This window comes from Myotis davidii, unplaced genomic scaffold, assembly GCF_000327345.1.
Source record: "Myotis davidii unplaced genomic scaffold, ASM32734v1 scaffold221, whole genome shotgun sequence".
NCBI lineage: Eukaryota > Metazoa > Chordata > Mammalia > Chiroptera > Vespertilionidae > Myotis > Myotis davidii.
In genome coordinates this window covers 3,783,076-3,800,524 of record NW_006293349.1, presented here as the reverse complement: position 1 = coordinate 3,800,524, position 17,449 = coordinate 3,783,076, and the positions used below count along the sequence as shown (strand labels likewise).

Below are 17,449 nucleotides of genomic sequence, written 5' to 3'. Positions count from 1 at the left end.
CTCTTTTAAATGCATTTTACAATTTTCTTTATGGTACCCCATGCTAATCTCTGTGTTTAAATGCTGCTGCCACCCGCTGTGGAAACCTCTTCTCAATATAACTGTTAATGGAAAAACAGTTAAGAAATAAAATGGTATAACAGTTAATAAGAAATAAAAGCAAAACTTTGTTAAAAAATATAGCATCATTATGAACTCAAAGTCAACAATCTAGGCTGACAAAACTTAAAAATACTCTAAGATGGAAACACTAAAATTGGCTACCCTGATTATAATACTAATTATACACGAACTGCTTCAGTTTAAAACGGAATCTATAGAGTATATATTTAAAAATAACATTCCTATGAGAATTTACTACAATGTAATCGTTAATAGAGTTTACTTAAAATGCAAATTGGATGCTTTTTATACACTGGGAGTTTCTCATTCAAAACATCATCCCCTTTCCGTCCTCCAAAACCCTCCTCTTTTTCTCCCTAGCTGTTTCCCTAGACCAGTGATGGTGAATCTTTTGAGCTCCGCGTGTCAGCATTTTGAAAAACCCTAACTTAACTCTGGTGCCGTGTCACATAGAAACTTTTTGATATTTGCAACCATAGTAAAACAAAAACTTATATTTTTGATATTTATTTTATATATTTAAATGCCATTTAACAAAGAAAAATCAACCAAAAAAATGAGTTCGCGTGTCATAGGTTCGCCATCACTGGCTTAGGGCCATGCTCTTGAGGACTCCCCACTGTACTCTCTGCTCCAGTCTACACACTAAGCTTCCTGCGACAGAGGCTGACAAAGAAGTCCCGACTCCGAAGGTCTTTGGGCACAGGGAGTAGGCATGGATGGGACATTCTTTTCCACTTAAAAAATCAGTCGATTTAGGTATGCACGGTCATTTCCACCTGTCATTTCTAGTTTTAAGGGATTCTTATGGTTTGCTGTCCTGTCAGAATGAATTAGAATGGCACATCTTCCTCTGGAGAAGGAATAGTCATAGAACTGGTATCACAGCTGTAAAACACTAAACCGGGTATCAGGACATTTTAAAAATTACACGGACTTTTAAGGTAGAAAACGAACCTCAGAAGTTCCTGTCTGCTAACTCACATTGGGTGACCCATCCAGATCTTATGGGCAACCGCCCAGCACTCACTGGTGCTATTTAAACCCAACATGCAAAGCAAAGATAAAACCAGGCTCCAGTCTATGAAGAACTTCTGCAAAAGATACCAGATTCTGAACACAGAACCCAAGCCTCACAGGTTGCTGCGTAAGGATCACCGCAAAGCCAGGATGACAAGCGCAGCGCATCAGCCTCCAGCCAGAGCCGAGCAAGGCGAGTGGCCCCGTGGGCAGGCAGGCCTCTTCAGGACAGCCAGCAGGGGAGGGGCCCGCGACAACGGGGCTGATTCTGTGGCAGAGACACACGGTGGATGTGAAACAGAATCGCACAACCGCAGCCAAATAAAAATTAAAGTTTCTCAAGCTTTCATTTCTTGGCTTTCCGTGCTCCTCTGTGTTTCCTTTAGGTGAAAAGGATGTCATAAGCGCTCTAAACTCTGTTGTAACCGCTGAGACACTTCACAAACAGGCAGATAGAAAGTTAAGCTCTATTCCACTCCTTAAAATCGGTCCTTCTCTAAAGCTTGTCTTTCGGGTAAAAAAAAAAAAAGTGAGGCATTAAGGAAGAAATATTTTATTGGCATGATTAAAGAGGGTTAAATAGTATTAGTCACTACCGAATCTTAACAAAATCACTTCTGTATTTCATGGAGATGTTAATGAAGTTTCGTAGTGCAGAAAATGTGACATTTATTTATCTCAATTCAAACTAGAAGCAATGATTTAGGTGATTTATTTAAATTATAAATCTTGTGCATATAATTGAACCCACAGATGCATGTATTTGAAGTTGAGTGTGAAATAAATGATCAACAGGAAGCCATAGTATATTGAAAAAAGTTTGGATTTTATTTTTATTTTTTGGTGTTAAAAGAGGTTTTATTCAGGAGCCAGTCACACAACCTGGGAGAATGGCAGACTCCCGTCTCAAAGACCAATCAAGAAGTTTGGATTGACACTTTTAAAAGAAAATAAAACTAGCCCAGCCGGTGTGGCTCAGTGGTTGAGCTTCGACCCATGAACCAGGAGGTCATAGTTCAATTCCCAGTCAGGACACATGCCCGGGTTTCAGGCTTGATCCCCAATGTGGGGCATGCAGGGGGCAGCCAATCAATGATTCCCTCTCATCACTGATGTTTCTCTCTCCCTCTCCCTTCCTCTCTCAAATCAATAAAAAATATTTTTTTTAAAAGAAAGAAAATAAAACTAGAATGGCAAATGTCAATAATATTAAAAGGTTTGGTAACAAATATATAAGCAATATGAAGATCTGAAAATGAAAACCCCAATTTTATAAGCAACTTGGATATAATTTTTTTAAATACCTGATTTTCAGCCAAAAATTAATTATGATAGGAAAGGATGAAAAAGACTACTTGAAATAAATGTATTTCAAGATTTCTAATTAGAACTTTTAATTTTGAATGACTGAAAGAACAAAATAACAGATCTAGAATGGAGTTCAATTAATAATACCATGGTTTCATACATCATTAATCTCATTTAATGGAGGAAAGTCAAGACTTAAGCTTTATGCTCTCTCTCAAAGGACAATCTGTAAGTGTCCCTTAGTGATAATTTGTGAAACACACACAAAATAATGAAAACTATTAATTCTAACATAAAAAAGTCTAGTAAGAGGCTAAAAAATTATGATTTTAATTTAGATTTCACAATGGAATGGCCCAAATCTGAGTAGTTACACTTGCATCACTGGTGCTACTACTTCCACATCATTCTAATGGTAATAGGGCTTAATGTGAAGTCAAGAGCGCTTCACCGGCTCCAGAGCCAGGCTCCCCGGCCTGAACCTGTGGGGAGAAGAGCTCCCAGACCAGGTTAAATTGAGAATTAAGGAGTAGTACTTTTTTTTGGAGTAACAATATTTGAATTTTAGCATTTAAGTCAACAAAGGTTTTTTAAAAAATTAGTGCACTGTAACAAAAGCAATATACACATTTCCTTCACAAGTAAAAAATAAAAAGCCAGAATTATGAGATAGATTGGTACTGAGGACAATTAACACAGTGGAGAAATAAACAGAAAAACCAGAGCCCTGCTCTGAAGACACTAGGAGATCCAAATATCTAAAGTAAAAACGAGGGAAGTGGCTATACATTTTGCATAGTATATGCTGGAAGAGCTAACTTGTAAAGAAAAAGGAAAAAAACGTTTTTTTAAAGAAAACATTTGTCTAGAACTTTTAACAGCCTTTTGCTTGTTTAAAATCTTTTTACTTACGCATTTAGCCTAGCTCCAAAGGAATTTATGTTAAAAGCCAATGGTGCACATTTATTTTTAGAGTCACATTTCTGCTACACCCACTTTCTTTCAAAGGTTCCAGGGTAATGTTTATTTTTAGAGCTTCTGTATAATTGTAACATTCACTTCTCACGTGACCCGTCTTTATAAACTGTGGTAGATGACTGCTCACTAGAAAAACACAAGCAGTCCAAGGGAACACGGATGGGAGTCAGTCTGCCCAATAACGTCTCGTCATCCTAAATACTGCCGACCACACTTCTCATGAAAAATGAACCCACAAGCAGAAGGCTGTTCCAACGAAACATAAAACAGACTGACACATAAAAAATTACAAAGACGTTAACTGAGAAAGGAAGGTGTGAGAAACTTGGGAAAGGGAATTGGATGAAGTGGGTGTTTATAGCAGATAACCTTTAAGATTATTCTCAAGCCCAATGTGATTCTAATAAACTCTAAGATTATGGTAAACAGAAGGTGATCAAAGATCTAGAAAAATTGGAACTATATTTTAGAAATAAACAAATATTCTATTTTGCCATGACAGAAAATGGTCATCAAGTCAAGTTTATTCTGAGTAATCTAAGTGAAAGTCTCAGGGATGTGCCATGATGCATCACAGCAAGTTGCATCTCTAAGATCTGATTTTGGTTTTTATTATACAATGTAAGTATTACATTTAATATAAAATGGCAAAAAAGAGACTGAGCAGAAATTACATTACTTTGTTTTAAAAAAAAGCATTCTAGCATTTTCTAGGAGAAAAAACAAAATTTTTACAAACAGTAAAGCAGATTCTTAAAACTAAAAATAGTGCATAACTTTTAAAATCAACTGTCGCATAAAGTACCTGCTGAAACTGAGCAGCGCACTGTTTAGGTTGAAAGCAACCTTCCTATATAACAAGTGCTGGAGACTGGCAGTCACTTCCGCTGCACGCTGATGGCCCTGCTCCCTGCTGTGGGCTTGCCTGATACGGGTGGCTCTCTCACCCCGACAGCGTGGCAGTGCATGGGAACAGCAGAAACCACGTATCCTTCACGTTACACTGAACAATAAATTCTGGGGCAGCAAAAATATTAGAGCTTCTTTTATGACAAAACTTGGAATCGGAATAGCTCAATGAATCATTTATGCATAACAAACTATGTGGAAAGAACTGCTGCTGGTTTTGATAATGTGGAGAGATGGCTGGCAAGGTAGACGTTGATACAGATATACACATAAACACTTGCACGTATAACACATACATCATATATAGATTATCATGATACAGATTGATGTATCAGTCTATATCAGTGATTCTTTCCACATACATACATACATGCCTATGAGACGCTACATTGTGAGCCAAGACAATTAAGCTCTTTGGGTTACCTTTTCCTGTGCATCAAATGAGTTAAACACACCAACAAAAAACAAGGGATCTTTTAGAACAAGTGATCATAAGCTGTTACATGAATGGCAAATTTCATCAAACAGGAAAATTTTAAGTGCTGTATTTGATCCACAATGCACGGAAACGTTATAATTTTAACTGTGCTATGGAAATATACTAAGTTCCTTCTGAAAACTGAATTCCTTGAAAATAGCTACGGTAAATTTCTATATTTATAGTTATTTCACAATATAAGTTCTACTGAGATTATCTTCATTTGATTTAGCAATTTTTTTTAACTCTAGATAACAGATTATATATTCAATAACAACAGTGATATTCCTCCTCAAATACCAGAAAGACCTGCAAAAAATAGGGTAGTGTTTTGTTTTTTTAGGCTGTCAAATAATCAAAAACAACAAAAAAACAAAACAAAACCAAAAACTAGGAAAAAAGTCTTTATTCAAATACTCTTAGTACAACTAATAGGAAAAAAACCCCACTAATGCTACACTGCATTATAAAAAAAGAAAAGAAAGAAAAGAAGGAAGAATCCCTTAGGAGTATTTCTAATTTTTTCTTCACAGCAGCCTCAGAAATAATTAAGAATATAAAGCATTTTAATAGTATCTTCATAAAGGATAATTTTTTAAAGTTAAAATTCTATATTGGTTATATATAAATGCTGGAATTGCTGTCATTAAAAAAAAACCAATAAAATCCGCTTAAAATAAATTTATTGTACAATACAAAAAGTAGGCATACTAGAAAATAAACGATACATTAAATATACAAAGCAAATGAAAAGAAAGCTAAATAACACAAATGTTTTAATCCAAACATGAAGATTAAAATGCACAACATTTATGCTAAAAATAAAGTATTTCAAGAAAGATATACATTTCAAATGAAATGTTAATGATGAATGAAAAGAAAAACAAATACGTTGACTTCTAAGTGCTTGAATATCAAGAATCAGTAATGGCATGAAACATTAATTCCAACAATACTGGGTACTTTTTAAAAACTGTATTTGAAAAGGTGTTAAAAACACTTAAGGGATTAAAATAATGTCGTTAAATCTGGCAAAGTTCTCCCCCATTTTTGCAAAGTAAAGTTGGAGGGCCTATTCACAATACCTCCCTGTCTTCCTTCTGCGCCTTCCTACACATCTCTGGATGCCCCTCCTTAACCAGAGGCTATAAATACAGTAGCTTACAGCGCCCTACTCCGCTGGTAAGTGAGCAATTAGCCTTACCAACATAAAAAGGTGCCACAGATTAACAATTTTGAAATCTATACAAATATGAATACAATATGAAACATTAAATTTTCATTTATAAAGTAAAACTAACCTACAAATAAAATAGTAAAATGTAAGAATTTAGGACACGAGGGGGCGGGTGGGGGATAACGCCTTTTTTGCAAACTGTCAACTAAGGCATTCAGTTCCCCAAACTACAAATGGCTCTGAACGTATACTGTCCCAGGGTCTAGCAGAGGTGAGGCCTCCACACACACTCCTCTCCTGTGGACGGCTACACCAGAAGAATCCAGTTAAAATACATCTGTACATTAGAGGAACATTCAAATAACCATAAAGTCCTTGGGAAAATCCTCTAAAACCTGACGTAACATATAATTTAAATAGAAAAGTTTTAATACTTATGTTAGACCAAAAGGCTTCTGAACAACACCTTTGGTAGGAAACATCTTTTCCTAATATCATGGTTCCCAAACTCAAGAAATCATATGATCACGAATTTTTAAATCTATATTTGCATTGGTATCTAAATGACCCAGTGAAATATTTCTCGCTATCCTGTATTTACTTTTATTAGACTTTACCTACCACAAATATGCCATGACACAAGAAACTATCAAGTTCTCTTTCTAGATCCCACCCCTGCACCTCCAAAATCTACAAGTTTAAAAATGAATTAACAAAAAGCACCTGGAAGCACAGTTGTGGGGAGAATAGAGATGCATGGAGGAAGGAGGAAGAGTGAATAGGTCCTACAGAATTTTATAATCACTTTGCCAAGACAGACTTTAAATACTTTTAATTCTTTGAAATCAGATTGTGTAGAACGTATAGTTCTTCTCTTAAAAACAAGTTTTGATTCTCAATATTCCATTTTTATAACCAAACAAAAGGATTCATATCTAATAGGTATTTTAGTAGAACACTCACTACCTTCAGGCTCAATTTCCTAAGTACTCTAAAAGAGTTCCAATAGAACAAACTTTATGAGATGTTATAATTTGTCATAAGAGATTCATTAGCATTTGTAAAACCATTGGAATAAAATTACTAAAAGCTAAAACCAAGATTCACCGATTTTATTTAAATGTAACAGAAAAGGCTATGTGCATAATAGAAAATAATCAGGTAAACATTTCACTTGAAGACACTCTGCTCCTTCTGGTGACCATAGCTTCTTAGCAGAGAACATGTCACTATCTTGTACCTGAAATTCTTTGGCTGGAATGTTTTAGTAACATAAGACACTCCTGTACATGACAATTCTGACAGCACATAGGAGTTGCAAAGTAAAAAGGCAAAGACAAGACTTATAAAGTGTTTGGTAAAATTTTAAATGAATTTTTTAAAATTTAAAGCCAATCTATCACTAAAAATGGCATGACATGTAAACATAAGCTAATTTTATAATCTGCTATATTAAAAAATTTGGGATTCATTATTTTACCTTTTTAAGTTTTCTTTTTAGCTTAGAAATACTTTTTATTGCCACTAAAGACATGTCAATTTCAAAACTGGAAAAGAAGAAAGAGAATGTAATGAAACTGATAAGTTCAATGTGTGGGTTTTAGAACCAAAAAATTACAAATTTCTATTACTATTTTAAATGGGGTTACCTGACTCCATAATTCAATTTTTAATTATACCAGGACAAATTTTAAATCCTTTTAGCGTTTTTTAAAATAAAGCAAATTTGCTTTACTTATAAATACTTTTTAAAAACTGACAAATCTACCTTTACACAAAGACTAAAAGGAGAAAAAGTTTTATGGCTTAGCAGCAAAGGTTGAGAACACAAAAAACTCATATAAATATTTATATTATGCAAAAACACTAAAGATGTGTGAAAGGTAAATGAAGAACACTCTGAAACTAGCGCCCACTGTTTTAGCTTTTCTCGCCCAGACTCTCCATTCTATAAACTACAGTTGTAGAGATGTCCTCATTTGACTCAGGTGATACTTTTTTCCACACTGTCTCTTTTAAAGCAAGTTCTTGTTGGAGACTTTCACAGTCCAATGGTCCCAAGGAATGCTAGTTGTTCAAGCAACATACATAATTTATTAGTGCACTTGAGTGAAGAAAGGTCCGAGCTATAAAATGGTATTTTTCAGTGAATGTTATTAAAATCTGCTCACATTTTCACCCACCACCATTTGATGTTAGCTTCATGTTATTCATATTCATGTTGACTCTCATGGGAGTTTCTACTGTGTTGGTTCTAATTTTCATATTTTATTATAAGTGACTTTGATTGCAACTAATGACATGAAAACTTACTTAGTTTATGCATTAAAAGATTTTCTTTCTACCTATAAGTGCTTCATATAAGCTTCAAGTCTAATTAGGTAATTTTATGACATACATTTTCCATACAGTTGCAAAGGAATTTAATTAAAACTCAAAACAAGTTCCTTACTTCAGTGAACAACAATGAAAACAAAAAAAATCTTGTTCCTGAAATTTAAGTCCTGATTCCTAATCTAACTCTAAACAACTAGTGTGTGTGTTTGTGTAATATGAAGCCAAGCACACTAATAAAAAAATAGTACGAGTATCAGGGATACTGCATTAAACACTTTTTGTAGAAAAATATTTCAACAATAGTGGTTATAAAACTTATGAGGCTTTGTATGGTGTCTCACTAATACTGTAATACCATAATCCCCTTCCATTTACATATCCATCCACGTCAAAGTAAACTTCATTCCAAGACTATATAATTCTAGACAAGTATTAAGAGTAAAAACAGGCTTTCTTCTTACAGCATGTAGCGCTTTCTAACGTGTCTTGGCAGAATCAAGTCTTTAAAATATTGCTTAAAATAGCAAAAAATGGGAAGAGAGGAAACCCTGCTGTTAGGCTAACCAGTTTCAATTTAAGTAAAACATCAATACTTAATATCTACGAAGTACTGGCCCAGGATAAAAATGTGAACAATTTGTTTTACACTTGTTTGCGATCAGTACAGATATGAGGCCATTACCAATTACACTAAATTTTATTTAAACTGGTGAGTCTCATTTTTCTCTCTCTTAAAAAAATATTGCATAACAATCTAAATAAGAATTTAGCTTACCCTTTGATCGCCACCTTCTCTTCGAGGATCAAGTTTTTTTGCAAAGTGTCTCAAATTATCATAGTTATGGAAATTACACAGAGAAACAAGATCCTGTAAATAAACAGAGCCAGGTATAAGAAATTAGCTATTCACTGACTATTGTTTCTTCATAACTGAATAAATTATAAGAATGCAGCCCAATTTAACTACTATCTCCTACAAAGCACTTCTGCATGTTACTAAAGCAACACGATCCATCAAGAAGAGGACTGAAATAGAAGAAAAGGATATGGATACACATTTTCACATTTTGAGATCACTGCTTACTAGCATGATCACAGGACTCAGCGACTCAACTTGTTTAACTTTCATTTCCTATAAAGTGAGCATTATAGTAACAGGCCATATGAAAGAATTCTTTCAAATAACCATAAAATAAAACACCACAAAAAAACAAATACATATTCTGATTACAGTCTGTTATAATCTGCAAACAATCTAGTATCATTCTCTAATTTTTATAGAAAATAAGAAACTAAAGATAAATCAGAGTTTTAATTAATAAAGTCTGGAGAAAAAATGAAGACCCTGGGAAGTAATAACTGTAAATAAGCTGGAAGCTAAAATATTAGCAAGAGTTGGGTCACAACATAAAACACTGAACTAGTCAAGAAGTGTAATAATTTTAAATTGCAGTGCCTGTTTCCTCAAAAAAAAAAAATACTTTTATGGATAAAGTTATTCAACCATGCAAGATTAAAGATGATACAATACACTATAATAATCTTAATTTATATTGGGTTTCAAATTACTTCTCCAAGTTGGTGTGTTTTGCTGAGCTTTTGGAAACCAAAAAGTAATTACAACCATAAATAGTAAAATACAAGCATCAAAGAAAATTAATTTTTTGTGAGAATGGTTCTAGGGGAGCCCTCTATGAGTGCTAGGTAACCATGAGTGCTACCATGGTTACCTAGTAACTGGCAGACAGGCAGGCAGAGTGCCAATAACTAATAAACTATGAAAATGAGTAAAAAAAAAAAAAATAGAATCATAAGATGGCTCAAGTTATATGATCATTATTTCCGTTGAGAACACATGCTTACGTGACAGAAGTGAATTCCCTTCACACTGTTGCCCATCTTGTCCAGAGGGGGTGACCAGCACATCATGCCCATGACGTTTGGGACAACTAAAAGAATGCCCCCAGCAACTCCGGATTTTGCAGGAAGACCAACCTGAAAGTAATTTGAAAAAAGGACCATTTATGTTAACATTTTAAAATAAGACAAGTTATTATGTCCAACAATAACATAAATGGCTTAAAAGTCATGGTGTATTTATTTCTATACAGAATTCCAACTTTAAAAATGTTGTGGGCATTTACCAACATGCTTATAATATGGTAAAAGAAAGACAGATATTGAACAGTTGGGATGTATTTAAATGTAGAAAAATTTGAAAGATATTCTAATTTGTGGGCTGTTTTTTTTTTTCTTTGTGCCTACATTTTCTAATTGTTTTTATAATAAACATGTACTGCTTAAGTGTAAAAATGATTTTCAACAAATATTTTGACTAGAAAAATAATGAGAATTTCTATCTTCTTAAAAGATTCTCTGTGGTATAATGTCAGAGAAATTTTGAAGAATAGAGATAAGATGGTAATTCAAGTTAATCCTCTTAAAGACATTTACCTTTACATTATGCAAAACTTGATAATAATTATGATAAAAGACAAAATTAATGGCTTACTAACATTCAAACAATGAGTTCCTCTTGCTACAAATAATCTTATATAAAACCAAGTTAAACAAAAAATTCACCTGAATGGGATCTACCGATTCACAAGGAATACAACGGACAGTAAGAGCATCAGCAAATCTAGACTGTGAGAAACTGTACAGGATAAATGACCCAGTTTTTTCAACCCAAAATAACAAGAAAAAAGAGAGAAGGCAGGGCGGAAGACTATAGATTAAAGAAGAAAAATAGAGGGAGATACAACCAATCATAATTGTAAGGCACTATTTGTAGCCTAAGACAAAGAGAAAAAAAATAATTTAGAAGACAGACCTGAATAGTGATGAAATATTTCGATGATATTAAGGATTAAGGTTTTTTGTTTTTTTATGTAAGAAAGATGCTGTGGGTTTAAGAGCTGCTATCACTTAGAATTACAGACGCAACTATGACAAGGGTGGAGGAAGCAGGTATACATACAGATGAGACAAAATTGGTCATGTATTGATAAATATTAAAGTTGAGTGATGCATAACATTAAATAAGTCTGTTTTAAAATAAAATAATCATTTTAGGGCATTTGCTTATTGATATAAACAGACTGAAATAAAAAATCTACACATTTTACAAGTGGCAAATGCACAACAGAACTTAAAACAGTAGATTTTTAAGTTTTAACTTTAATATACTTTATGTCCTTTAAAATATCTGTGGATTTAACCAAAAATGTTAAACATCACAATTATGCACTATTTCTGAACTTAAACATTAACAGTGAAAGCAGTCTATACTAACCTTGTATATTGGAATGCCTTAAAAGAAGTGATGAGGTTCTATAAATAAAACTTCAGGTTCTTAAGAACACCTGATAGACTGCTTAACAGTAACTCTATTCCTTACCAATTCTGTAACAAATTAACCTTGAAAACAAGCCTCTCTCTCAAAAATTAATGTACAATTTGAGAAGCAAAGTTCAAACTGCAGTTTTAAAAGAACTAGTCCAGACTAGCTTCTTGACAGAGAAAATTAAGATTAAACAATAACTTACATGGAAAGCAAACTGCCCTGAGAAGTCATACATGCCACAGGAATGCATCAAACTCAGCGTGTTTCGCACCGCTTCTGGGCTCAGTACTCTTTCACCAGTAATTGGGCAGAAACCGCCATTAGCCAGTGTTGCAGCCATCACACTAGCTGATTCACACGTTACTTCAATGGAGCACAACTAAAAGGAAGCAAAAAATGAATTCTGAAAATCTAGGCTCACATTATTTTTAGTACTGCATTTGATTTCTAAGATAATCTATTTTATCTGGCTTTTCATACAGATCTGAAATGATCCCAAAGGGGTCATTTTAATATAACTTGACATTCTAAAGATTTTCATTTGAACAAAGTTCTAGCCCCTTTAAGGTTTATTCTGATTTTCCCAGTTATTCAGTCTTTTAACGGCAGAAGTAGGCTAGGAAGAGCCAGGTGCTACACCAGGGGTGGGCAAACTTTTTGACTCGTGGGCCACAATGGGTTCTTAAACTGGACCGGAGGCCGGAACAAAAGCATGGATGGAGTGTTTGTGTGAACTAATATAAATTCAAAGTAAACATCATTACATTAAAGGGTACGGTCTTTTTTTTCAATAGTTTTATTCATCTCGGCCCGTGGGCCATAGTTTGCCCACGGCTGTCCTACACACTAGTACAGTGGGGCCTTGACTTACAAGTTTAATTTGTTCCGTGACAGAGCTTGTAACTCAAATTACTCGTATGTCAAATCAATTTTCACCATTACAATGAATTGAATGCTGGGCTGATGTTGTGGCCTTCACTGTGACATTCGCTGCGCCAACTAGCAGTGGGGTATCTGAAGTTGGCTCATAACCTGAATTTTAGCTCACAACTCAAAGCAAAATTTCGGCCGAGAGACGGCTCGTATCTCGAAAAACTCGTTAGTCGGGACACTTGTAAGTCAAGGCCCCACTGTATTTGTAACTGCTCCATGTAATATTCAGAACTGCTTAATATTTAATGCTTTCTCTAAGATTCACCAACATAATTATTAACTCAATAGGAAAAAAGGAGACATGACATATTTTTTAGATAAAGCAGTATACTAGGTACACCTACACAAGAAATTGCCACTTTAGAAAAAAAATGCTAATTGCCTGACATTTTGCCTATAACAAAGCTCAGCATCCCCATATGGCAACATGCAAAGGACTCAGTGAAGAAAAATCTAAGGCAGCTCTAGCCTGGACACATGTGTGCCTAAAGCAAAGTGCCTCCTTTTAACCATCTCCTGGGTGCTGAATGTAGAAAAGCAAAGCCCAGTTACAATGTACAATAAAATGTTTGCAGTTAAATATAATCAAACTAATGGAAAAAGTTTACTATACCAAACCCTAATTTACCCATAAAACCAAAACAATAAATATGGTCTATTTAATTTTTAATTAACAGCAAACAAAATGGGTGAAAAGTAGAGGAGAAATAGGGCCTGGAGAAGAGAAAGAGAAAGAAAAAAAACTGAGTTCTCTGACTTAGAAACTCTCTTACTCATACCTCAAGATCTACATACAAGAGGCGTAAAGGGGTTTGAAGACAGCAAAAAGAAAGACTAATTAACTGCAATGACTGGAAGCCACTTTTTTACTGACTTTCACTTTTGCCTATTTATATTAAAACCTCTTCCCAGTTCCCCCAAAACTACAGAATCCATAGTTACTATCCTGACTCACACAGCAAAGACAAAGGTTGATGTAATCATGAAAACCTTTCTAAAATAAATGAAATTTAAATTCTAACAATCATTTCTTAATTTATACTTAGTATTAATTGGAGTTTTGTGTGTCATAAGGTAATACACTCCTAATACGACAAATCCTAATTTAAGAGTATTTTCCTGATACCCTGATGAATGTTTAATTAGATGCAGCCCTTCTACAAAAAGTAGTACTTCTGTGGCTGTCTCTTGGTTTCTGCACTGAAGTGTAGAAACGTCACAGATTTAATAGCATGTAATAGCCAAAGTTAAATATGTATACCAAAGGAAAAGAACTTACACATATAGAAGAAATTCATATGGGCTAGGGGGAAAAATAAGGGCTGCTGGATAAAAGTAAATATTATACTAAATAATAAACTTCACACCAATAGTCTCATGGTATTTTCAATGCAGAAAGTTAGGTCAAAAATATTCTACAGCCCTGGCCATCATGGCTCAGTTGGTTGAGCATCATCCCAGAAGGTTGCTAGTTCAATTCCTGGTCAGGGCACATGCCCAGGTTTTGGGACCCATTCCCAGTAGGAGTGTGCAGGAGGCAGCTGATAAATGTTTCTCTCTCACATCAATGTTTTTCTCTCTCTCTCTCCCCCTTTCTAAAATAAAAACGTATTTTTTAAAAATGCTACAGAAAATGAAACTGGGGCTCAGTTTGAAATTAGGTTAGATGGCTAAAAGGGGGCCAGGTTAGATCTCGATTTTAAAATGACAAGATAGCTGGGGCCTGGAATCATGTGTGCCTAAAGCAAAGTGCCTCCTTTTAACCATCTCGTAACATTCAAATATTTATTTGATTTCGCAAATTTTTCTTTTTTTAATTTACAATTTACAGTTCTTCACATTGGGCAGGTAACAAACTGTGATCTGGACTTCTATCAAAATCTACTTCAGAACAACTTCCCTAATATAAATTCTTTAAGATTACTGAAAGGTTAAAATTGAAGCATCTTCAAAAATAAAGACAGGCAAGCTAGAAATTAATAATTTGTTACTATGTAGCTTCACATTACAGACCCATCAGAGGCACTAATGGTATTAAAGTGATAAAAATGAATGAGCTGAAAGTATGGGGGGAGGGATGTCCAGGAACACTATCTTTAATTGAGTCTATACCACAACAGATGATGAGTCTGAAGAGAGTGGAGCTTGCTGTTCTACCTTAAAAGAAAACCCACTATGTGACTGCAGAAGCGAACTGAGAAACTGCAACTAACTATGAACCGTCATTAGCTCCTCCGAACAAAATGTAAAAGCTAAGAAAACAGAGGTCAATTCATAACAAGAAGTTGTCAATTGTTCCTGACACTTCTTAAATAGAATGTGTTTACAGAAATAAATATTCCGTTACATCCCGAGTCATGACTTTTTAGGAGATACACACATGACAGTATCTTTCATGAGTTTATTCTTTCAAATGTCAGTGGGAAATGTATTTTCTCTTAGCTCACAGACAAGATTTCAGAGATATCTATATTGTGCTAAGTGATACACCCATTTATTTGTATACACAATTCATATATTTAAAGTAAATTACCTGGAAATAGAAGTCTAATATACCAACCATGTCTGTGCCTTCCGGAAAACACTGAAAAAAAAAAAAGAAAGGCAATTAAAAACATAGAAACACAGGGGGGAAAATGCAGATATAAGATTAAATTTTAAAAATGTAAATTGATGTTTTATTTTAATTGAGAACAAAATAGCACATAACCTAAGAAAGGGTATAAACATGAAATCACAAAGAACAATAAAACAAACTAACATCACATATAGACTTCTAGATTCTAGTTTAAATGACAAAGATAAACTGATTCATAATTCATAAGCCAAGTTACTGGACCAGCCACTTAAAATTTAAAAAATCAAGTGTAATCAACAATAGCAAGGCATTTATTTGAGTAAATGGGTGAATCCTTACACAAATTTGCATTAACATAACTAGTCAAATATTTGAATACTGCCAGATACAAATCATTTTAATAACATGAACACTTTGATAGCATAACTCAAGGTTATTTTGCAAAAAATTTTAAATCTTAAATAGTAGATAACTGTTTAAAATCGATTGTCGAGTTCTTAGCATGTATCTTCATATATTTTATTAACTAAAAGAATAACGAAATAGAACAAAAGTTAAAAACCTTTTTCTCTTTTAAGTAATATCCTATTGCAAAATTTCGATCTCCACTTTCTCTTTCAGACTGAAACCTAGAAGAAAAAATAACATTTGCTTTATGTTTTGTAAAAGTATGGTTCTGAAGCTTAATTTGTATGTGCAAGTGCAGTATAAAGAACATGGACCTCATGGTCAAGACTGCTAGCCATGTGGCCTTAGGCAAGTCATTTCAGTGACACCTCTTTCCATCTTAAATTTCCCAGCCGTAAAAAGGTTAAAAATAAACTAGGCCAGTGGTCGGCAAAACGCAGCTCGCGAGCCACATATGGCTCTTTGGCCCATTGAGTGTGGCTCTTCCACAAAATACCGACTTCTGCGCACGGGCCACGAAGTTTCCATCGCACTGTACATGCACGCCTGCACGTGGAATTTTGTGGAAGAGCCACACTCAAGGGGCCACAGGGCCGCATGTGGCTCACGAGCCGCAGTTTGCCGACCACGGAACTAGGCTCTTTCTAATCCTCCTTTTTTTTTTTAAATAAAGAAGCTAATTACCAAACATTCCACCATTAAAATGCACAATTTTATAGCTCTCTCAAAAGTACAATAGTCAATTCTAACTAAGGGAATGCATGGACATTGCCCTGAGGCGGGGACACATGAAATGGGCCTTACAGCATTCACTGGATTAACAGATTTCAGATGGAAGCCCAGGCAGCAGCACGAACAAAGTTGTACAGGTATAAAATACGGCATTTCATTGAAAAATAGCAAATATTCTGACATATCTGGGAAATGGGATTTATGAAGAAGAGTAGAGAAACATCAAACAAAGGAGGAGAGAACCAAGATGGCTGCGTAGGCAAATGCCTGTATTCACCGCCTCCCACAACCACACCAAAATTACAACAAAACTACAGAATAACCATCAACCAGAACTGCTGGAAAGCTGGCTGAACGGAAGTCCTACAACTAGAAAACTGAAGAAGGAAGCGCACTGAAACTGGGAGGTGAGAAGGTGCAGGATGGGCTGGTCCGGCATCCACGGGGGCTGCACTTGGGAGGGAGAAAGCCTCTGTGGAGGCCACCGGGAGGAGCAAGGGGTCCCAGCCCGACACCAGGAGCCCAGCCCAGGGTCCCAGAGCTGGGGACAGAAGTTCCTACGGGCAGTAAGAACTACAGGCTGGTTAAAAGGCTGGCACCCTGAACTGAGTTTACAATTACAAGCTCCCGCTTGCTCTGAGCTCCAGTGCTGGGCGAGACTCTGGGGGACCCAGATCCATATGGGGAGAAACTGGACTGTCTGGCATCAAGGCAGGAATGTGGGGGCGGCTTTCTTCCAGATGGAGGTGCTCTGAGCCGTTTTGTTCCTGTGCTGGGACCTCTCTGGTTGCAGGGCTGACTGGCAGCCATTTCTGTTTGCTCCGCCTGGTGATTCCCTGAGACGCCGCCCTACACAATTTACAACCCCACCCAAGCTGTGGGAACGGCTTTTGCATATGAAGGGCCTGTCCTTTCTCAGGCCTAAAAACCTGTCAAAAAGCTGCAGCTGGGTCAGGGAACCCCAAACCTATCAAAAGGCCGAAGACCCAGCATGAGCACCAGCCTGCCTTGCTTCACAGCTGGGCCTCGTCTGGGCACTTCCAAATCTGATACAAAGAGGAGGAATCTGCAGATCTCTCTGTAGCTCCTGCTGGGTGGCCCCAGGCAGTGGCTGACTTTGCA

At 35.6% G+C, this 17,449-nt stretch overlaps 1 protein-coding gene across 6 annotated transcripts in view; it reads right to left on the bottom strand.

The window, feature by feature from the left end:
- The window catches only part of GLS (glutaminase), a 57,392-nt gene that overhangs the window by 15,742 nt on the left and 24,201 nt on the right, over positions 1 to 17,449 (bottom strand). For 3 of the 6 annotated variants that reach the window (XM_015566093.1, XM_015566097.1, XM_015566098.1), the window contains 5 exons: positions 15,750 to 15,816; positions 15,143 to 15,193; positions 11,879 to 12,055; positions 10,194 to 10,325; positions 9,106 to 9,198 (listed from right to left, as the gene is read on the bottom strand). In XM_015566093.1, coding sequence (XP_015421579.1) covers positions 9,106 to 9,198; positions 10,194 to 10,325; positions 11,879 to 12,055; positions 15,143 to 15,193; positions 15,750 to 15,816 — 520 coding nt within the window. Of the gene's footprint in view, positions 1 to 5,485; positions 5,632 to 7,546; positions 8,120 to 9,105; positions 9,199 to 10,193; positions 10,326 to 11,878; positions 12,056 to 15,142; positions 15,194 to 15,749; positions 15,817 to 17,449 lie in introns of those variants that run through there. The other 3 variants (XM_015566096.1, XM_015566094.1, XM_015566095.1) reach the window with 3 other exon arrangements.